Here is a 23990-nt window from a genome sequence, read left to right on the forward strand (position 1 = left end):
CAGCCCATTAAGTACACTGACAAACAGGCAGGAGGCCACATTTTAAGACAGAGGCATTTGAAAATCAACTGCCCTTGAACAAACACAGACCATTCCTCCAGACTGCAGAAGTGTACTTTTGGAATTGGAAGCTATGTTACTGTTTATCCTAGTTAAACGTTGCTACAGTTAACATACATGCTCCTGTGCCCAGAGAAGCTGTGGCTCCCCCATCCCTGGCAGTGTTCAAGGCCAGGCTGGACAGGGCTTGGAGCAACCTGGTGTAGTGGGAGGTGTCCCTGCCCATGGCAGGAAGGTTGGAACTAGATAATCTTAAGGTCCTTTCCAACCCAAACCATTCTATGACACAATTTTAGCCTTCATTTATTGGTTTGAGAATACTCGCTGCTTCATACTTTTGTAATACTACTACTTCCCCAAATATGTAGCAGGAAAAATACTCACCTTGCAAGGTTTTGTTTGGCTTGTGATTTAGAATTTAGAGCAGCATGAATCAATAACTGGCTGAAAACATCTCTCTGAAAAAAGAAGTCAGCAAAAATACAAAGTAGTAACTAACTTACAAAGTATTAATTGTATATTGCAAAGTATCAATCGCCGAGGCATCTCCAGAGAGGCGCCTTCACCACCGGAGCGGGGGGAAGCACAGCGCCCCGGAGCCTCCGTTCGGAGCGGCGGGAGCCACCGAGGGAGCCTCAAGCCCTCGACACGCCTTGCCCAGGAGCCGCAGCTCCGCTGACGCGAGCAGGGACTCACCGGGGGCGGCGCCGGGAGGGAGGCACCAGCCCTCAGTGGGGAAAAACCCACCCCAGGGAGCGCGAGCGACCAGGGCGGGCAAACAGGGCGTGGCACGTCAGTCAGGGCGTGGCGCGGCAGGTGGCGCGGCCAAGGGCGAGCGGGCAGCGGGCGGGGTGGGGAGCGCTCGCCTCAGGGCAGGGCCCGCTCTGGGAGCTCTGCTCTGACCGTCCTGGCGGTGGCAGCGGCGGCACCAGACAGAGCCGAGGGGAGGGGAGGCTGCAGCGCGTAGGTCGGAGTGTAGGAAGTGCCCCGACTGGTCTCTTGAGGCGAGGGTACAAAATGCACTCGCTGCGCCCTGGTGGAGGTCCTCCTGCAGCAGGGGCTGAGCTGCGGGACACTGTCAGTAGCTAAAAGCTGCCAGGGAAGCTGAGAGGAAGCTGGGCTGCTTGCTCCAAGGCCGAAACCGTGCAGGGGCCGCAAGCGACCATCATTGCTTATACAGGAGAGAAGGAGGGCATTAACCCAGGAAGCTGGGAACTAGTAACAACAACAACAACAAAAAAAAAAAAAAAAACAAAAAACAAAAAAGAAAAACAAAAAAAGGAGGAAGAGGACAATTAACAGCAAGGGGCTTCCTCCTAAATCCGATGTCCCCACCCAGAACCGCAGTTCTGCAGGGGACTAACAAGAAAGCACCCACCACACCTAATGAACATGCTGCTGATGCACTAGTAAAGAGGATCACTACTGGTGCCTCCAGGAAAAAGCAGCAGGTCATAGCAGTAGGTTACTCTAGTTTGAAAGGCACAGAGGCACCCATGTGCCGGCCTCACCCAGTCTCAAGGGAGGTGTGTTGCCTGCCAAGGGATCAGGGATGTTGCTGAGAGGCTGCCTGGTCTAATAAGTAAGTCCTGCTATTACCCCTTTCTAGTGGTCCATGTGGGTGCTAGCAATATAGACAGCAGTAGCCTGGAGAACATTAAGAAGGACTACAGAGCCCTGGAAGAAGTGGTTAGGGGCTCTGGAGCTCAGATAGTTTTTTCATCAATTCTCCAGGACAAAGGGGAGGACCTTAAGAAAGCTAGGCGCATTTGGCAGGTTAATAAATGGTTAGAACGGTGGTGCCATAGTCAGGGGTTTGGCTATTTAGAACATGGGACTTGATTTGGGAGGCCAGGTCTACTGGAGCTTGGTGGAGTTGTCTGTCGAAGGGGAAGAGCTGCTTTGGTAGGAGACTTGCCAGGCTGGTCAAGAAAGCTTTAAACTAGATGTGTTGGGGGAGGGGGGCCTTGATCCATCCCAACACTCCCGGTCAGTTGCCAGCACCTATAATAAGTGCTTGGAGCGATGTAGAGATATTTCAGGTGCTCCAGCCATTGAGTCGGCTGCATTTGGAGCTCGGCTAAGGTGCCTCTATACAAACGCCCGTAGTATGGGGCACAAACAAGAGGAATTAGAGATGTGTGCAAGGCTACAGGGATATGATGTCATTGGTATCATAGAAACATGGTGGGATGGCTCCTATGACTGGAGTGTCGGAATGGAAGGTTACAGGCTCTTTAGAAAAGACAGGCCAGGCAGACAGGGAGGGGGTGTTGCTGTTTATGTCAGTGATAAGCTGGAGACCATGGAACTTTGTGTGGGGACAGGTGATCAGTCAACAGAGAGCTTGTGGGTCAGGGTCAAAGGGAGAACAGCAATGGGGGACATCACTGTGGGGATCTGTTACAGACTGCCTGATCAAGAGGATTCTGTGGATGAAGCACTCTACAGACAGATAGGAACAGCCTCACGCCCGCAGGCCCTTGTCCTCATGGGGGACTTGAACCATCCTGATATCTGTTGGAGGGATGGTACGGCCCGGCACAAGCAATCCAGGAGGTTCCTCAATTGTGTGGAAGACAACGTCCTCTTTCAAGTAATAGAGGAGCCGACAAGGAGAGGTGCCATGCTGGACCTTGTGCTCACCAACAGGGAGGGACTGGTTGGAAATGTGATGCTCCAGGGCAGCCTTGGCTGTAGCGATCATGAGATGGTCGAGCTCGAGATCCTCAGGACAGTGAGAAGAGCATGCAGCAAGCTCACTGCCCTGGACTTCAAGAGAGCAGACTTTGGCCTCTTCAGGAACCTGCTTAGTAAGGTTCCATGGGATATAGTCCTAGAGGGCAGGGGAGCCCAAGACTGCTGGTTGATATTGAAGGACCACCTGCTCCAAGCTCAGGAGTGTTGTGTCCCAACTAGAAGGAAGTGTGGCAGGAGGGCCAAGAGACCTCCATGGATGGATAAGGAGCTGCTGAGGAAACTTAGAGGGGAAAAAAGAAGCTTACAGAAGGTGGAAGCGAGGACAGGAGGCCTGGGAAGAATACAGGAACGTTGTCCGGGAAGCTAGGGACCAGGTTAGGAAAGCTAAGGCCCAGTTAGAATTAAATCTGGCAAGGAATGTGAAAGATAACAGGAAAGGATTCTATAGGTACGTAGCAAACAAAAGACAGACTAGGGACAACGTGGGCCCTCTCCGGAAGCTATCGGGAGAACTGGCTACCATGGATTTGGAGAAGGCTGAAGTTCTTAATGACTTCTTTGCCTCAGTCTTCACCAGCAAATGCTCTGACCACACCACCCAGGTCTTGGAAGGCAGATGCAGGGACTGTGAGAATGAAGACCTTAGGCCCACTGGAGGAGAGGATCAGGTTCAAGACCATCTTAAGAACCTGAACGTGCACAAGTCCATGGGACATGATGAAATCCATCTGCGGGTCCTGAAGGAGCTGGTGGATGAAGTTGCTAAGACACTGTCCATCATATTTGAAAAATCCTGGCAGTCAGGTGAAGTTCCCGATGACTAGAAGAAGGGTAATATAACCCCCATTTTCAAGAAGGGGAAGGTGGAAGACCCGGGGAACTAGAGACCAGTCAGCCTCACCTCTGTGCCTGGCAAAATCTTGGAGCAGTTTCTCCTGGAAAACATGCTAAGGCACATGAAAAACAACGAGGTGGTTGGTGACAGCCAACATGGTTTTACTAAGGGGAAATCCTGCCTGACCAATTTGGTGGCCTTCTATGATGGAGCCACGGAACTGATGGACAGGGGCAGAGCAGTTGACGTTGTCTATGTGGACTCGTGCAAACCGTTTGACGCTGTCTCACATGACATCCTTGTCTCTAAATTGGAGAGACATCAATTTGATAGATGGACCATTCAGTGGATAAAGAACTGGCTCGATGGCCACACGCAGAGTTGTGGTAAACGGCTCAATGTCCAGTTGGAAACCTGTAATGAGTGATGTCCCTCAGGGATCAGTGTTGGGACCGGTCCTGTTCAACATCTTTGTCGGCGACATGGACAGTGGGATTGAGTGCACCCTCGGCAAGTTTGCCGACGACACCAAGCTGTGTGGTTCGGTTGATACGCTGGAGGGAAGGGATACCATCCAGAGGGACCTTGACATGCTTGTGAGGTGGGCCGATGCCAACCTTATGAAGTTTAACCAAGCAAAGTGCAAGGTCCTGCACCTGGGTCAGGGCAATCCCAGGCACTGCTACAGGTTGGGCAGAGGAGAGATTCAGCGCAGCCCTGCAGAGAAAGACTTGGGGGTGTTGGTTGATGAGAAGCTTAACATGAGCCGGCAGCGTGCGCTTGCAGCCCAGAAAGCCAACCGTATCCTGGGCTGCATCGAAAGAAGTGTGACCAGCAGGTCAAAGGAGGTGATCCTGCCCCTCTACTCTGCTCTCGTAAGACCTCACTTGGAGTACTGTGTACAGTTCTGGTGTCCTCAACATAAAAAGGACATGGAGCTGTTGGAGCAAGTCCAGAGGAGGGCCACGAGGATGATAAGGGTGCTGGAGCACCTCCTGTATGAAGACAGGCTGAGAAAGTTGGGGCTGTTCAGCCTGGAGAAGAGAAGGCTGCGTGGAGACCTCAGAGCAGCCTTCCAGTATCTGAAGGAGGCCAATAATGATGCTGGGGAGGAACTCTTCCTTAGGGACTGTAATGGTAGGACAAGGGGTAATGTCTTCAAACTGAAACAGGGGAAGTTTAGATTAGATATAAGGATGAAGTTCTTTACTGTGAGGGTGGCGAGGCACTGGAATGGATTGCCAAAGGAAGTTGTGGATGCTCCATCCCTGGCAGCGTTCAAGGCCAGGTTGGACAGAGCCTTGGCCCACATGGTTTAGTGCGAGGTGTCCCTGCCCATGGCAGGGGGGTTGGAACTAGATGATCTTAAGGTCCTTTCCAACCCTAACTATTCTATGATTTTAAGTATTGCTGGTTACAGTGTCTTGTTTACCAAATTATTACAACCGCTGAGGAAGGAAAGGTATCAACAAGAAAATGTAAATAGCCAACACTGCTGATGGTATTTGCAAACAGGATTCAGTCACAAGCACAGTTTAGCTTTTCACTTTCTAAGAATAAAGGATTGTTAATAATGCAAGTGCCTAATGGAGGCTACTGAAAGAGGATTAAGTCACATCAGAAAGACTTATTGACCTTCTTTACCTGAGCATTACTGCCTCCTATTTGGATCAGCTGATAACGGATTGGGTACAGTAGGTCTACAGCTTTGTCACAATTTCCATTTTCAAACTCCACAAATGCCTGGCACAGTGGCAACCCCAAACTAGGAGCGAGGGAAAGCTCATGGTCTTCACAAGGCGCTCTGCAGAATGAGAAAGTGGTTAACTCCTGTAAGTCAAATTATGAATACTCACATTTCAGTGTCACTCCATCACAACTTTTTTTACTGTACAAAGCCCTAATGTTTCAGGTACTTCATTTAAACAACTTGTTCTAGTGGAGGGTGTCCCTGCCCATGGCAGGGGGGTTGGAACTAGATGAGCTTTAAGGTTCCTTCAAAGCCGAACCATTCTATGATTCTATAATATCTTTTGGTGTGCCTATGTTACTTTCACTCTTTTGTTACTCATCAGTAAATCAGTTTTCGTTCTTCTGAACAGACCCGCAAAAGGCACTGGCCCAACCCCTCCTGCCTTTGCAAAGAACAGTTTTGGCTAGAAAAGTGAGGAGACTGCACAGTTTCTCTTCTATTGATCTGACCAGAACATCCTGTTGCTAGTTCTTCGACTGTGCTCTCCTCTTGCCAAAAGTGGCCATCAGTCCTTGCAAAGAGCTCGCCACACAACGCAGCATCTCCCCGTCTTTCTAATATAAACTGTATTCCTCAAGGCAGCTCTCAAAGTCTGCTCTTTCATTCTAACCATGACAGACTGCTTCTAGGCCCATGAACAACAATGGATTTTAGCTAGCTCTGAAGTTATTGGGTTTTCTTTCCTTTTTTACTGCTTATATCCTAACCCACCTAAGAGTGGAAGAGGCATAGAGCATGACAATATGCCTGCAGAATGACACAGACATTCCAGCAGGCATCTTTGCCAATATTAAAAAAAAAAAAAGGAGTAAAAATTGAAGTAACCACAGTAGCTGAAGAGCTGGCCTTGGGACAATGTGGAACTGTGTTTTTCCACTGCTACGGAAGCAGCTGACAGTGATCAGGCCTTGGAGGTAGTGCCATTTCAGTGGCAAAAGGTTAGCTGGCAACACGAGGACAGGAGGGCTTTCCGTCCCAAGCAGTATAAGTGATTCCTGAGAATACAGTGCTCAGTCAGTTCAATGCTCTAAATTCCACCTGTTGTTTAGTACAGATTTTTCTGTAAGTTTTCCAATTAAATCTTTAACATTGAGGAACCTTAGTCACTGGCATCTGTTTTGAGTGCTTGCAATGACAGCCAAGAGTCACACTCCCATGCTAGTACCTTAAATTCACCAAACACAGAGATGCTCTGTGCCCTCCTTCTTGAGTCAGTATTACAAACTTCCCATTTCTTCCACTAGGTCAGTGTTGACTTTTCGGTATGCAGTGTTGCCCTATGTGTTTGTCATTTCTTCAGCAAAACATGGCATGCTGGAAAGTTAGAAGTGCACAATGGATGTGCCTTTCAAGTAAGTAGTTTGAGATAGTTAATGAAGAAAATGATGAAATAATTCTTCATTTAAACATTTGTTCCAGCTCTCTGATCAAATGCACAGAGATGGAAGACTTTTTTTTTTTTCTTTTCTCTTTCAACTGATCTGAAGTGTCGATTCATGAAGAACAACATACCCCCTGCATCAACTATAACATTTCCATCCCCAAAAGTAAGCATGTGATAGCAACCACCAGAGAGCGCTGGGGAATACCTTACAAAAAAATTCTTGTCAACTTCAAATTGCAAAGGCTAGGGAAAAATAGTAATGAAAAGCCAAGCATGACTGTTGTTTGTGCCGAAGTTTTATGACTGCTTTTTTAACACATACGAAAAAACCCATCTTAGGTATAATGTAGTTATTACATTCTTGTGATACACTTAAATTAATCCATTAATCCAATCTTTACTATGATCTCACAGTCTGTTTCCTCAAATAATAAAACTAAACTTCATAATACTTCCAACTACAGCTAAAAATGTACAGCTGAATTACTAAGAAAGGCTCAACACATAAGCAAAAGGAAGCACTGGGTGAAAGGATAAGTAACATGTTCATTAAAGCTTCCCTGAAGTGGTGTGCATGTGCAGTTTTAATACTTTATATATACTTACATCTATTTAAATACTTATATAAAAGATATTTACCATTTCCTACGTTAGTCAGATCAGGTACGCTTAAGATTGATTTTACAGTTACTTGGTTTTGTAACTATTCTTTACAATTATGTTTATTTTTTATTACTTTTGATTCACGGGTATTATAGTCAGGAACAAATAGGGACAATTTCAGGTTCTCCTTCCTTCTTTTTTAAGGCAAGGGAAGCAATAGATGCTGAAACAGAGGTAAAATGGGGGCGGGGGGAAATTGCATTTAAAGCATCTATATATCAACCCCTTCAGAAACTTGAGGCAATTTACAGTTACTTAATACATAAGGGAACATGAAAAAAACATCATTTAGATGAAATACTTAAATATTCAAATGTTTCAAATAATTTAATCTGCAAGCAAAATATTCTCTATTTTTACTTTAGCAGTACTTGAAATTCAGTTTCCTGCAGAGGTACTTCCCACACATCAAACACTAGCTATCAGAATATCACTACCAATGTTCCATTATTAAAGAACCTTTGAAACCAGAGCCATAAAAAAGAACCACCATAGATAGCTGACGTACATTGTAGAATGCCCTTACTAATACAGAGGTGAAATACTTTGTTCACTGTATGTAACATAGTTTAGCGTGAACCCATTGAAAGGAAATAGACAGCAACTGTTCAATTAGTGTCCATGACTTTAAACATAAGAGATCTCTGCTTAACAAGATAAGAAACCCCTCTAGACATTAACTCAAAAAATAAATAACTATAGGGATCTTCTAACTGGAGACTGACCTACTTGAACCAGACATGTTCCAGTGACACACCAGAGCAGAGCAGAGCGGGCTGTAATGCTCTGGCAAGCCAGAGACATTATCAGAGATAACATTTATTAAGTACAATACTTCCATTCACTTGCTTACTTGGCAAGTTCCTGAAGAGTTGTTAAAAGCTCATCAGTAGTTTTGTGGTCTTTGGCTCCAAGTGAGGACATCAATATATGTACGTCATTGAACAGAAGAATGTGATCTCTGCTGTGCTTCTTTGTAAGCTGGAGAATATTTTTCCACCTGTCTCCAAGCTTTACACCTAAGAGTAAAAAGTAGTTTTCTCAGTAAAAATACCACATACGAAAGCATGACTTTGCAACACACTTTTAGGCACTCAGCATAAACAGCATTGCTACTAAATATAACACATTCGCTGAAATGGCAAAATGCATACAGTAATGCTCACTGCAGCATGCCATATTTGGGCAGAGTTTACTGACTATCGGTAATTTATCACAAATATTCTAGACTGCATTATGTGAGGTTCTGGCTTTATTATGACACTGCTCCTGTCTTCTTGGAGATGATGTTCCAGTGAAGCATCTGTAGCGATCAAAAGAACAGAGTGACAACATGGATTTCATAAGCAAAGCCAATGCATCATTAGTGTTTTACCAGAATACTGTGAATGTCCATCTGTCTGTCATCCCCCCCCTTCATGAACTCTGGTGTATAAACACTAGCTTAAAAAAGTAAAGGAGACATGCCACTGAGTTAGCCGAGTACCCAAAAGCCAGAGGGCTAATATATACATACTAGCAATTTCAATCAGTATCAAAACAGGAGGTTAAGTATCTAGCATGACATTTACTTCAAGGAAGCTCTAGAGATTTTTAGAGGATTATGTACTTGATCATTCAGCCTCCAATCTCTAGGGGCAACTGAAGTGAATTTTTCAAAGAAGTACGTGACCTATGCTAGCTTGAGCTGAATCAAATACCATACTGGCTTGGGAAAAAAAAAAAGAAGCTCTTGGGAAGAACAAAGGTTATGGACATTATGAATTTCACATTGAGGCTTTTCTCAAGAGCAGAATTTTCTTCTGTATCAGATTTCCCTTGTAACATTGACCAAGCTCACTCTGTAAGTGTACTTCAATACTTCTTCAACATGCAAGGCAGGGAAAGGGGGGAGTTCCCCTTACAGCTCTAAAAAGGAATGGCAGGTGGATATCCTACCTTCCAGATGAAGCCTGTACAGCATTGAAGAGTTATCTATTATATCCAGCATACTTCCACTTGACAGACACCGAGGAGCAATCTGCAATCACAGGTATTCATAAGCTGCCCAACTGATGCGCTAGTGGGAACTCAGCCAGATAATCAAACTAATTTTCACAGTACAGTATTAATTTTATCTTTTTACTCATTCAAAAATACCCGTTTTGCAGTAGCCCTATGCAATCTTTCCTGAATACACCAATTCGCAGTGACAAACACGTTGCTTCGTTTGTGTTGGTTTTCCTATTACGAAGTCAAACTCAGTAAGTATGGAGAGTCACCAAGGCATTCCATTTTTTCCAGAATAATGCCGTAAATATTACTTCACTTTACCAAGGTTAGTAGATAGGATAGCCCAGCAGCTTTCTTAATGCTTCACTATTTTACAATCCTTACAAAGATATGTTATCCTAGCTAGTTTGATATTGCTTATTTACAAAGATTGCCTTGAAATCCAGACAGTGAAGGACTGGAATAAATTAACCAGGAAAGAAAAGATACGCTTCTGCTGACTTAGTGCCGTACAGGCAAAAATCAGTTCTTTGTAAAGGTACTTTGAGACTTTATGGGGAAATCATTCTACATCCTTTTAAAAAGCATGAATAAGAAACAGACAGAATAGGAAATAGTATCAACATTGCCACTGTAGCTCTTTCAAGCACAAGTGAAAGAAACATTGGAACTACATGAGAGTCTTTTGGGCACTTTACCCAAAACCACCGAGAAATGCTTTCCATTAAAATCTGTAACAATAGATGTAAACAATATACACACATGTATGGCACACTGTGATAGGTTTCAATCTCAGAGAGAAGGAAAAAAACACGTATCATGGTCTTAAGCAAGTTCTCAGTAAAGGAAATAAAGGCCCTACTCACATGATTGTCATAAATTGTCAAAGCAGCCTCATATTCACCCTGTGAAAGCAAACAAGCACTGCATGATTAACAGCCAGATACAGTAACCAAAAGTGACTGGTCATAACCAAAAGACATACATGCAATTAATAATGTCATAATACTACTTCACAACCTCCTCATGACTTGATCAAAGCAAACCAAGTCAAAGAAACCTTGAGGTATTAAAAGAAAGACTGGAGTCTGAGATAAACTGGGATTTACTAGGCAAAATAATTAGTATGATTAGGTTTCATTTAATACTAGGTACCAACACTGGTGTAAATTACACATGAAGGAGAAAGACAGGGTATTACCTCTCATTCTAATGTTCCTTTCAGGGATTTTTCATCTCATACCTTTTCAATGAAGTATAAAGCCCAGTGCCAGTAATTATGGCAAGCAAGCACATCGCTGTTCTGGGGAAAAAGAAAAAAAAAAGGAAAATATTATTTACAAAATAACTTTCCATTTAAACACATCTAGTCAGATTTCTGTTTCCTTCCTCAATAAAAATGAGTATTTCATTAGACGGAAGAGACAGAAGAAACAAGAACTTTAAATCAGCTGGCCAGGATACGTTTGTTCTTGCAGCTATTCAGGCAGACACCTCAAAAACAAGGTGCTGCCCACATCATTTTCCGGAGAACAAGTTCACTTGGATGCCTCAGAATTCACTCTTCTGCCACATTTTTCTTTTTCCCCTTATGGGAAAAACACATCCCATCTAAAATTTAGGTGTCTAAAGTGACCTAGATAGATAGTGGAGAGAGAAACCCACCTTATGAGGGCCATTCATCCCACCCGTCTAGACACCTATCTCAGACATAGAGAATCACTTTGTAACCATGTTCGAAGTGAGAGAATACTTCGTAACTAGAGGATACAGAAGCTGCACTAGGTAACAAACACATTGGCAGTTCACCAGATGAAATGAATATTTGCAGGACTGTACCAACTTTGCACTGCCCTTTTCAGCTGGCACCACAACTTCAAATACTCTTCCCTAGCCTGCACTTCAAGGCAATGTCATTGCGGTTCATTTTTGTGAGTGCATTGAGAACAGACAAACAGGCATATAATTCCATAATCCTTTGGTGAAAATTAAAATACCAGAAATGTTCATCCCCCTCCTCCCATTCTCTCTCCCAGTGCTGCAGTAAAACTTAACGTTCTTACAAGCGGAAAAAGCATCATTTTCATAGTGACATCTGAAACATTCCCAGCAAATGTCAGAGCTTTATGGTGCTAAAATAAACATTCTGGCAATCTTTACTTGTTTAATATTAAATCACAAACCAAACCTGAGCAACTGAAGTAGTGAAGTGTTTGGCAGAAACCTGAAAATATCAAGTTTAATATCATACTACCGTTCCAAATGTCATACAAACAAGAACATGTGATTACCTCATAAACAAAAAAAAAACCCTTTTTACTGCTGCTGATTCTGAGTTCTGAAAGAGATTAAACTGCTAAAGGAGAATTAGGCTCCTAGGTAACTAAAATAAAGAAATAAAAGTGGGCTATGAGAACTCACCACAACAGCTCAGGAGAAGACCCACTGCCATTTAATAGTAAGCCTCACTGGCAGGGAAGTCCTCTCTGGAAAGATAATTTGCCCCTTTTGATTTGGGCTGAAATATACATTAAAATAAATGGTATCTGATTTTTGGGGGGAGGGGGGGGGCATGGAGGAGCAAACAAAATAAAGCACTTTGTAAAGAAAACCTGTACAAAATCGTTGCCCCTCTTAGTGGGAAGGATGAATTAAAAGCAACAGAAGGAGCCCAAATACTGTGGCAGTACAGACAGATGATCTTGCTTACTAAAAGAACGTAAATAAATATTTCAAGTCATCAGGCCAAATACCAGCAGCTTTATTAAAGCCTTTAAAGGGACCTGCTTGTTTTCACAACAAAAACTGTGCTTACGGTTTAATGCTCTGTGTTCATGATGTTTAAGATGAAAAATATTGCACAAAAGAGGTGATTATGCACATTATCATTATGACAATGCTATAAATCTTAACTATATTGGGTCGGACATGAAGATACATTAGACAAATCTATTTACTGATCTTGCACTTTACTTTATTTGGATAAAGGGTATAAATCTCAGAGGCATGCAACTAGTTTAAGAAACAAGTTCAAAATCAATGCAGAAGTCATCAACTGGGGGTTTTTAAGGCATCCCTCAAACTGTCAGTCCCATGTATCACTGTTTCCTTAAAACCAATATATAGGAGGATAAAATGCTTTCTGGGAAATCACAGGTATGTACCTCAAGCAAGGGTTTTCTGCCTATGCTTCCAAGCCTGCTATCAGATTGCTTAACTTAAAAAACACAAGTGCAAAATAAACACTCCTTCTAGTCCCATCATCCAGCCCTGCTCTTTGGGTAAGGTGGAACAGCCAGCTCAGATGACTCTAAAATAGACTCCTGCAGGTTCTAACAAATTCAAACCTCACAGCTTTCTGCTCTAACATGCTTCATCACAGGGAAAACACATAATATCCAACAACACAAATAAAAATTAAGCTTCACTTACAGCAAAGGACTGACTGTTTGACAGACTAAATAACCTGTTCAATACCCCGAGAGATAGGCAAAATATGTTTGATACACAAAGTAACTTCGGTACACTAGAAAACAGACAAAAGCATAATTTCTCTTTACTTTACAGTTAACCTTTAAAAATCCCCATTCAGAAGCAAACAAATACTTTGTGAGTCTTCTAGAACATTTGGCTGTGTCATTTCACACCTCATCTTAGGCTCCTGCGAAGAAATTTAGCCCAGTTCTTCAACTGACTCCCAGCGCTCATCTCAGTCTAAGCAAAAAGCTTGTGAAAATATCAGTGGTCACTTTAATTTTATAACCACACAATAAATTACATATATATAAATCACACACAAATAAATCTCTATTTTCACATCTGATGTTTCACCTGACTGCCACAGCCGTGTCTTTGTGAGTCTTTGTGGCCTACTGACATGTTTGCCATTTTTGTAATCTGGGTAGTTGTAGGAATGATGACTTAAAGTGGTGCAAGGTATGTGTCCCTCACAATATGACACTTTTTCTTGCCTCTTGCTTCAAAAGTAACACGGGTAAAGAACAGCTTTTCAAGCGATGGTTTCTTCTGATATGCAAACTTTGCATTTGCATTGCTTGTAACGTGTCTGCAGAAACGGAAGGAACTGCACGCAGAGGAATCGAGAACTTGGCTGGAGGAGATAAAGGAGATCTAAAAGGAGGTTTTTCAGAGATGCTACAAGAATATTTACCTTCCAGTTGGTTTCTGTTTCCTTCATGAATTCTAACCCTTTCTTCAGCTCTGCTTTCATCTCATGTACATGAGCTATAGTATGAGCAGACCATGCATCTGTCTTACTTACAGCCAAAGCCTGCAAGTGAAAAAAGGGAAAGCTTACAAACTTTATTTAACAGTATTTAACATTGCTGATATAGAAACAAGAGACTACTTTTTACTTGCTGCATGTTAGGTGCATTCCTGTACCATTCCAACTAACCACAGCCAGGAAGTTTGGTTTGGACAGAAAAGGAAGACAATGTTTATTGGCTGACTTCACTTCCCAGCTTCTACTGCCTAGAGATGAACACCTGCAAAACACTTCAAAATGCAGGCTTCGATGAAGACTATCAAATGATATTTTATTTCACAGACATGCATCAGTATCAGCCGTGAAAGAACTGCATGTACAGGTACAATACATTCCATGACATAGTGCCTTGCAGGTAACCATGTCTTCTTCAAGAACAGGGCCAGCTCTGAACATTCCGAAAATTCCTCTTTCTGGCTCCAGCAACTCCCACTAGGCTTTAGGCATTTTGCAAGGTTAACCATTAACCTGGTAAATGTTAAATGTTAATATTTAGTCTTTGTTGTCACTTTCAGCAATTTGCTGTAACACAAGTTTTGCAAAAACGCCCATTAGAGATTAATTATATCTGAGACTCCTGGAGGACACGGATAATCCTGGGGACTGGAGAAAGTCAAGCATAATTACTATCTTCATAAAAAGAAAACAGACCAGCTAATATTGATCCCCAGGAACACTGTAAAGTTAATTGTTCTACAATCCAGGAACAAGCATCTGGGAGAAAAGGGAGGGGGAACCCAAACAGGATGGATTGTCAAGAGCAGATTACATCAAACCAATCCAACATTCTTTAGTGGGAGCATACAGCCAATTATACGTGGGGGAAACAGCAAACAGGATGATATATGGATTTTAAAGTGGTGTTCTCACACCATCTGACAAGGTATGCTCATAAGCAAGAGAAGGAAATACAGTCAAGATGAAACTGCCATGGTATGGCAGTGGTGTGCGAATCTTTCTAAGGAAGAGTTATTAATAGTCTCTCATGAAACTCTGTAAGCATTTCCATGTTGAGCTTTATCTCTTTGCTACTTCTACTAACAACTGGGGTGACGGAGAGAGTCAGGTCACGGCATTTGTGCAAACCACCACCCAGAGACAGGGACCATGTTTAAGAATTCTAAAACCTTTCAGCACCAATAGCAGGCAGTTTACCTCACGGGCAACCTCCTCAGCACGATCAAAAAGGTTTGTTTCCACTAGTCCAAAAGAGTAGTAGCCCTTCACGTAGCTAAGCAAAAGGGGGAAAAACAGCACATCATCCATTTAGAACTAGATATCATCTAGGACTGAAAACCATATTCAAACAGCATTTAACTCAAAACATTTCAATACAAGTTACAATGAGAGTTCAAGTTTGCAGAATACAGAACAACCAGGTATTTCTCAGAGGAAATGAAAGGCCCAGAGACACCAGCGCAGGAAAGAGTAAAATGATGCACATCACCAGTGTTCTGACAGCTGACATTTACATCTTTGGATAAACTGGAATTAAGAGTTGCACAGAACACTTGCAAGATGCAGAATTAGAAGGCTGGAAGCGAGACAGTGCTATCACCAAAGCTATCTGAGCATCTCAAAGGCTGTTATGCACATACCTGATGCAATCATTTCAAGAAATATTGAAATGCTTTTTCTGCAGATTCGTAGATTGCAAAATCCCACAGGTTATGTTTCTGCTTTTCAAAAGATCTTTTGGGGTTTTGGTTTCAAACTCCTAAGGCAAAGGAACTATTAAAACGTGGGGTATGTTGCAAAAGATTTATTTCATGGATTGAGATGAATAAAAGTTGATTTATTTATTCATTTTTTTGCTCACATATCAATTCATGTGTAACTCTACATGCCTGTAAGCTTGAGGATAAGGGTACTTGCCAAGTACAAGGGGTACTTCAAGAAAAGCTTGGCGTATGGTGTTTCCTATTGATTGACAATTGTGCCCACTAAGTGGACAACAACCTGTACTTTAGCATTGTGTCTAGAAAAGTTTACAAAAATGCAGCCAAAACTTCTAAGTTGTCTGTCTTCCCCAGCAAATGAAACCACCATATTGTAGTTAAAAAAGAACTAAGGGGTTTAAATTTTTCAGAGTTGAGGTAATACAGTTGGAAAAATGAAACTCCTGATAATACCCTCTGTGCCATGAGATTGTGGGGTACCTCAGGGAGCTTCATTATTGTCCTGGGTTCAGCTGTAACAGTTACTTTTCTCCTTCTTAGTAGCTGGTGCAGTGCGGTGTTTTCAACTTCAGTCTGAGAACAACGCTGATAACACACCAATGCCTTTAGCTGTTGCTAAGTAATGTTTACTCCAATCAAGGACTTTTCAGTCTCTCATGCTCTGCCAGCGAGGAGGGGCACGGGAAGCCGGGACGGAGCAGAGACAGGACACCTGACCCAAACTGGCCAAAGGGGTATTCCACACCACAGCACGTCATGCTCAGTATATAAACTGGGGGGAGTTACCCGGAAGGCCCAGATCGCTGCTCGCGTCGGGCTGGGTATCGGTTGGCAGGTGGTGAGCAGTTGTATTGTGCATCACTTGTGTTTATTGTTTTCTTTTCCTTTTCTCCTTTTAGTTTTATATTCTCTCCCCTTGTTATTTCCCTCATCGTTATTATTATTGATGGTAGCAGTAGTGGTTTTGTATTATACCTTAGTTACTGGACTGTTCTTATCTCAACCTGTGGGATTTACATTCTTCTGATTCTCCTCCCCATCCCTCCGGGAGCGGGGAGGAAGAACGGGGGAGTGAGTGAGCAGCTGCGTGGTTCTAAGTTACTGGCTGGGCTTAAACCACAACAACTATTATGTTAGCATTCAGTCTGCATGTATTCTCTGCACTGTTTGTGGAAGAAAAAAAAGAGACAAGGTTGTGTCTGATATAGAGGTACAGCTCATTGGTGCACAGCCACATTCATTAAATATTCAAAAAGTTATGGTTGCCTGTGGATTGTGGATTCATTTATCTCATAATATTAAATGCATGTCTTGACTTACAATTTAATGTTAACTTTTATATAAAGGTAAAAGCTTTCAAATAATTTAACAGGTCTTAAACATAATTTAAAAAAAATCATCCCAAATTAGTTTTTATTCACAATTCAATTGTTGATAGATTCAGATTATCCTGAATTAACTCTGGGAAACTGAAACGTTCAGGTCTGAACTAAAGAAATTTAAAAAAGTTCTGCCTTCCTGTCAGTCTTTGCTGCACCAGCTGTTAAAGTATATCCCAAAGTTTTATTTCAGAACTACACTTGGGCATTCCAAGTTACAGCCCCTTTCTTCTTTCCACTGTTGTCCTCTATCACTCACAATGTGAGCCCCAAGCAAAAAACTGGACCCATAAAAGCTCAAAAGAGTTTTGCCACTGCCCTCAATGAGGACGTGATTTTATCCTGTGTGATACACGTCATGTGCTGCATTTGACAGCAAAATTTACTAATTGAGCCAGAGCTCGCTTAAGAAAAAAACCTGTGTCAACAGGGATACAGGAAAGATGTTCTAGCTGTGGTCAGGTCTGATTCGCTTATAAGCCCTTGTTTTTGTCTACTTGTCCATTTCCCAATGGATCCTGTTATTTAGATGTGTCTGAACTCAGAAAGCACTAAGTATGTGCAGACCACGGAAAGAGCAGTGTTCAAAAGGAAGCATGACCCACCTACTTAGTGGAATATCAGGTGTCCAGAAAGGATAAACCCGGGCAACAGAATCTCGCATCTGTATATGATATCCCAGGTAGAAGTAAGTGTCCTGGGAAAATTTGAGGGCTAGCAGGTCGGTTGGGTGGCTCTGCAGAATCTGCTCCCATAAATCACAAGCTTTTGGAAGCCGGCTAGAAATAAAAAAGTCTTTTAATTGCTGTGAGAAGGCACATATACATGCCTCTACTCTTAGTTCTAAACTCATGCTATTCTGAAAAATAGAAAATTCAACATCAAATTATGTTGGGGTTTTTTATTTTGATGGAATTTCTTAGTCTTTTTAAAGTAATAATGGCATTATCTTCACTGAGCACCTTCTGGGAAACCTTCTGAAAGAAATGTCCGTGGGTTACAAGTCACTGTAACACACAAGGAAAATTAAAAAACCTTAAACCATAAATCTAATGATTTTCCTACAGGGTTGAACAGCTTCTACAGAGACCTACCATAATTTGCCTAACTTCACACGCACAGACACCTTCCCTCCTACTGAGAATCAAACCCACAGTAACAGGGTTTTAGTAGCTTCCTCTTTACCTTTGCTAAGGAGAATGTGAGGTACATCCATGCTCACCTGCTTGTTTGACAAATAATGAAAGTGAAGCATTAGCCCATACTTTCTGCAGTGCACATAAATTCCTTATATTGAACAGAACAATGAGCCTTTACAGCACTTCTGACCCTCTGCCATCTTCCTGTTTTACAGGGGAAATAGTTTTTGACACAAGGAGACAACAGAGAGGCAAAAAGTTTGTTTGTAGCTTTGCTTTTGTGCATACAAGTCTGTGTTATATTATATTGGACCTTACTGTAGTCAAAAATTTAGCTTCCTAGTTCTAAACCATATATTCCACTGGTGGATCTATGACATTTAAAACATGGAGTGCTTAATGATACGAAGCGGTGGCAAAAGAGCACGCCCCCTCCTACAGCGCTGCTCACTAACTAGTCACGGTGCTTACAGTTTGGAGAGAGAAACTGAAGGACAACCACTGACATCTCACACTTTGCTAGATGTCAGTGCACGTGCGGCAACACTACTACCAACTATCGCGTCCACATGGGGCAGCTAAAACTCTTCACAGCCCTTTAAATGGGTCGGCAGTGGACTTACCCACTTGCAAACATGTCCAACGCTGATACATGAAGCTTCTCTCGCTCAGTCAGTGGCTGTGATTTTGAAAGCATCATCATCGTTCTCATTGCACTGTCCAGCTCTTTGTTGAGCCGCACCGAATTTCCAGTGCCAATCAGCTCCAAACCATTAGCAATGACATGTCCCATTGCTACGGAAAACAACACACTACAAATTGAGCTGTACAGCACTACATTTATCCCTACATAAACACAGGAGTTGTTTATTTTGAACAAGACTGACTTGTAGTCATAGGGGGCCAGAAAGTCTTATAAGCCTAAAGTTCTTAGAGGCTTTTCATGAAAGCCATTTAAAAGGCTTGAAATTAAAAGAAAAAAAAAAACCAAACCCAAACACACAAAACCATCCCAGCCTGCTCTAGATTCTGAACAAACTTTACAGAATTCTCTAAGCCATCACGTATGCCATCACACCAAGACACCAGGTATTATCCAACACTTTCCATGCTATGAATTAAAGGCTATACTCACTAAAATTTGGATCTGCTGCTTTTAACTTGGAGAGACATGCCTCAATACCGCCAAGGCTCTCATCATTGGCCCAGGTTGCATACTGGAAGAGAGACAGAGAGAGAGGCAGTCAAGGAATGCCCAATGATATTGCTCTTCATTTCGTTCTCCTGGGCATTTAAAATTCAAATGCAAGCAAGGCAAATGACTAAAACACAAACATTGCATTCAGATAGGGTTAGCATAGTAGCAAACCAGAAAAACTATTTTCTTTAAGATAGTCTGGCCACCAGCAGAACTAATACCCTGGATTTCGATGGGGTTTATCTTAATGGGTTGATTCTCCAGCAGCACAAGCATGCTGGCTGAGGCCTTCCCCACAGCTGCAGCATCTGGCATAGCCCTATGCTACGAGAGTTTTCTGCTGCCCGCTAATGGCTGAACTCCTCTGGCAGCCTGATTTTGAGGCTCTCACAGTTGGTAAGAAATCTGAAGGCGAACTACAGCAAAGACTATTTCATGCACAAATTCCTTCAAAACACGTTTTCTTACACGGTTTGGTCATACCTGTGTCAGCACAGCATCAAACAGCTTACAGGCTTCATTGCTAGCCGTGGACAGGACAAGTCCAGCATCTTGCCAGGCCTGCACAACAAACGGATACAAACACGCTCATTTTACGTATTGTTTTCCAGACAACTCCAACAGATTTTCAAATTTATAATGTACCAATATTTTTGTCAACTCCGCTTTTAAAAAAAACAAATAAAAGCTGGAAGGACAGTGTGAGCAGACACATTTATTTTGTTGTAGTTACATTTAAGGACTCAATTAGTTGGGGCTAGCAGTGGAAATAAAGCAACAAAAAGTTAACATGTAATAGCTCTTGATGGATTACGCATCTCATTATGAGAGGCTCATTCTTCATTCATTACAACTCAACTTTTGGCTGGTCCCTCTGCTGCAGACACACCTCATCTGGAGTAGAGACATGGGAAAACAAAGCCCCGTTCTTTCAGAACTGAAATCAATACTTTAGGTATCTCGCAGGCCAAACAGCTTGGCAGAGCAAATCCACCAAGTCGATGGAGTTAACCCAACAAAGAATTTGGGCCACAGATTTGTACACAAGCCTTACAAAAAGGCGTCATACAGAATGCTTTGGGTTGGAAGGGACCTTAAAGCTCATCTAGTTCCAAGCCCCTGCCATGGGCAGGGACACCTTCCACTAGACCAGGTCGCTCCAAGCCCCGTCCAGCCTGGCCTTGAACACTGCCAGGAATGGGGCAGCCACAGCTTCTCTGGGCAACCTGTGCCAGTGTCTCACCAACAACAGAAATCAGGCAGCCACAGTTTCTTAAGAAGCTATGCAACACTGACTGAGGTGCTACATCTCCTGGTTAGCTGCTGAAAAATGAAAACGGCTCATTAGGCAGAATGGTGGAACTGAGCTGCAGCACCCTGTTTCATGATTGTCTCTGTGACTGCTCTATTAAGTAACTCAGGCAACAAAATGAAAAATCCAATGCCTGTTTCAGCAAACAGGCATGTAAACTCCAGTTGTTTGCAGGCCTTTTCCCCTACACAGGATGGCCATACAACCACAAAGCCTGTCATCTCACGAGCTGAGGTGCCTCTCTTAGCAATCTATTCAGATATTTGTAATAATATTTGGGTTTATTTCTGCTAATCACTCGCCATTCAGCATCCTGATACTGCACCCATCATTACCTCTACAACTGTTTCTCAAGCACAGATTTATATTCAGCACACCATATACATTCGTGTTAAAGCAAAAGCACATTTGAGAAGCTGCCCCAATCACTTCAGCATCACTTCTACTCCAGTACACAGAACATACAGGATAGACATTTAAAAAAAGAAAGACCTGGGGCAAACCAATTTAGAGTCCTCCTAACGGAGATTAGTCCTTGCAGATGCTACGAAAATTCAGCTCATCTCATTTTACACTTTAACGTAATTCCTGGTTCTAACGACCCAACCTTCACAAATGTTAAGTACCCAGGCAATGACATCTTTGTTAATATATTCTAAAGCTTTCCCACTCTGACTGGATTAAAGGCTCACATTCCAGCAGCTCAAGCACTTGAGTGTTCAAATTACAAGCCTGAAAGACTAGACCTGAATATAAAATTACTGATTTTCTTTACAATTCATACTATATCCAGAAACAGTGTAGAGAGAAAAGTCAAGAGGGTAGCAAGGTTAGGCCTGCTACTTAAAGGCTACCTTTCACAGTGCCTTTCATCACAGGCTACCTTTCACCACTTTCATCACCACTCATGCTCCATTTGAAGATGGTCCCCTTGAAGCAGCTCTCTGCCACTGCCCGTTTTGCACAACAGCTCAAGGTACTTGCCAGGTAGAAAATGTCATCCGTTTTTGAGATTTGTTAATGCTACAATTATTAGGTATGAAAACGTCTGTGTATCATCAGAAAAAACAGCGGAACAAGGGTTAGTAAAACAAGGCCTGCATCCATCATTAAGGACACTGCTGATCTAGTTGAGGTACACGCTGCGAGAAATGGTCTCTAGATAAGAACTTGTAAAAGCTCAGGGTAGACACAGCAGTGAAGCAGCTATTTATTAACATTTTTGCAAAAACGGGTGTCCTAGCAAGTAGGCACACACAGCAAAGCCAGAACTTTTATATATCCTATCCCGTCCGCAAGTTCCCTCCCTTGTTTCCCCATTGCTTGGGTACTCCGAGGTTTACAGCCTCCCCAACGCATATAATCTACATGCTAACTGTCGTGCCGCTGTTTACATCTCCCCTTACTCGATTTCGTATGCCACTTTCTCTTATTTATCTCCTTTTATGGTTCAATTTCGTAACTCTCTGGCATACATGGGGTAACCCAATTTACTGTTTAACTACAGAACCAGTATGCGCCAGCTTAGTTTCATAGGTTGTACAAAGATAGCATTCCTTTTAACCACTGTGTGTCTGTCACCCAAAGATGACACTGTCTTTAACTACAGAGCGTGTCTGGTTTAAGTCATGGTATTTCAAACCCTTTGTTCGTTCCCTTAGTAACTTACCCCAGCCCCAACATTGCAAAGTCTTAATACTGCAAAGCCTTAACACTGCAAAGCCCCATCCCCAATATGTGAAAACAACACTGTTTCTCTCACACGTCCTATTTCTACCCACTCTAGCAAGCCTCTGCTCTGCCAAGGCTACAGCCCACATAACTCATTCCTCACTGGAAGACTCCCACTCGGCAACAGGAGGATGGCAGCAAGGCTCTTCCTGTTGGCACGCCAGGACAATTAGCTGCAGGGAAGAACCATCCTGTAACAGCTGCTGACTCCTAAGAAAAAGAAAAGATCTACTCCAAACCTAATCAGCTGTTGTCACCAAGAACCAAAGAGCACAGAAGAGCTGGCAGCCCTTGTCCTCTGCATCATACACAAATGGTCCTGCCCAGACCACCTGGGACAATCATGCCTTGGGGCTTGTCTGTACTCATATATCAGACTGTGACTGAAGAAATCCACGAGAGAGGGAAAGGAAGTAGGTAATAATCAGCCAGAAGACTTTGGAAAACAATTATCAGCTCCCCTTCCCACAGATGCTGCCTTCGAGTTGTGTCACACAAATTGCCCACAGTCTTTCTCTCTGATTCCAGAAAAGACTCTGTGATGCCTGTTGGAGGAGAGTGCCATAGCCTTGGCTCTCCTTACTGCTCCTTGGTGAGACCAAAGCCCTGCCCTTTCTCCTGCTTTAGTATAAGAGTTTAGTCATGAGACCTGGTGACTGTTTATTTGCACTTTTTTCCCTGCTAGAATCCCAGATGGATCTGAGAAATATGCTCTCTGCAGGCTGCTGTTAGCACATCGTCTATTACTCGAGTGGCAGTTCTCCAGGGCTCTGCTGCTCACGAACCTATGACTCTGTCAGAAGATCTTCAAGACTTCTCTTTACTTCCCCTTGCCTAATTAAGCAAAAACATCAACAAAAGGACTGACAGAGCATGAACTTCATCGGGAAGAAAGCACTCAAATAACTAATCAGTAACTAGCCCCTGCAGGCAGATTTTGAACCCTTGGACTCAAAGATGGCTTAGAGTGGCCTGACCTGCTTTTGAGGCCCACAGAAAGGGCGGGTGCCACTGGTCTGCGCTATGAACGAGACCCAGACATGTTCACACACAGGGTTGCTTCCCCGGCGGCAGGCGAGGCTGCAGTGACTCGTCCCCATTTTCGATCCCAACAGCAGCCTCACCCCACCTGAATCCACCCCGAGTGTCAGGCTCCGCGGGTTGAGGCAGACGGGCTCTCTCCAGCAGCGCCCTCTCCAGCCCGGGACTGCCTCTCCGCGCCCTCCCGTCAGCCCCAGCCGGCTCCGCGGCTCTCCCGCCCCAGACCCAGCGCCCCAGACCCAGCGGCTCTCCCGCCCTGCGCTGCCCTGCGCTGCCCTGCCCTGCCGTCGCCTCCCCGCCCGGCTCTCGGCCGGGCCCGGGGCTTTCCCAAGGCCCACACGGGAGGACACCGCTCGCCCCAAGGGCGCTACCCCGGCAGAAGCACGGGCCACGGGCAGAGCGGCCGCTGCGGCAGGGCCCGGCCGAGCGGGCGGCTCCCGTCCCGCTCCTCTCAGACCTGCCGTCACCTTGCAGTCCCTCAGCGGCGCCATGACCCCCGCAGCCAGAGCCCGGCAGCTCCGCGCCTCGCACTCTGGAACGAGGAGGAGGAGGCGGAGGCGGGGCGGGGCCCGGCGCGGCAGCGGGGAGGGCTGGACGCCGCCCGGCCCCTTGGCAGCGGCTCATCCCGAGCCCCCGTGTCTGTGGGGGGCCGCGGTGCTGCTGACGGATGTGTTTCCTGCAGCTTATTGGCGCGGAAATAGACCTCGCCTCTGGCTGAGCACAGGCTAACGTAAGAGCAGAAGTGGCCTGACATCTGAAATGCGGATAAATCCCTCCCACTCAGCGCACAAGGAATAGAAAAAGACAGCACGAGTTCGCAAGGTGCCACCCGGCAA

General features: G+C 43.9%; 1 protein-coding gene across 1 annotated transcript in view; it reads right to left on the reverse strand.

Annotated features, from left to right (window-relative positions):
- The window catches only part of TTC38 (tetratricopeptide repeat domain 38), a 25938-nt gene extending 2229 nt beyond the window's left edge, over nucleotides 1-23709 (reverse strand). The window contains exons 1-13 of the mRNA XM_030480510.1: nucleotides 23622-23709; nucleotides 19554-19631; nucleotides 19008-19089; nucleotides 18496-18667; nucleotides 17339-17512; nucleotides 14831-14906; nucleotides 13559-13678; nucleotides 10631-10690; nucleotides 10254-10292; nucleotides 9334-9415; nucleotides 8249-8414; nucleotides 5240-5399; nucleotides 445-518 (exon numbers count right to left, since the gene is read on the reverse strand). Coding sequence (XP_030336370.1) covers nucleotides 445-518; nucleotides 5240-5399; nucleotides 8249-8414; nucleotides 9334-9415; nucleotides 10254-10292; nucleotides 10631-10690; nucleotides 13559-13678; nucleotides 14831-14906; nucleotides 17339-17512; nucleotides 18496-18667; nucleotides 19008-19089; nucleotides 19554-19631; nucleotides 23622-23645 — 1307 coding nt within the window. The 5' untranslated portion in view covers nucleotides 23646-23709. The remainder of the gene's footprint in view (nucleotides 1-444; nucleotides 519-5239; nucleotides 5400-8248; nucleotides 8415-9333; nucleotides 9416-10253; nucleotides 10293-10630; nucleotides 10691-13558; nucleotides 13679-14830; nucleotides 14907-17338; nucleotides 17513-18495; nucleotides 18668-19007; nucleotides 19090-19553; nucleotides 19632-23621) is intronic.
- Nucleotides 23710-23990: the final 281 nt, after the last annotated feature.

The sequence above is a fragment of the Strigops habroptila genome, chromosome 3 (assembly GCF_004027225.2).
Source record: "Strigops habroptila isolate Jane chromosome 3, bStrHab1.2.pri, whole genome shotgun sequence".
NCBI classification, from domain to species: Eukaryota; Metazoa; Chordata; class Aves; order Psittaciformes; family Psittacidae; genus Strigops; species Strigops habroptila.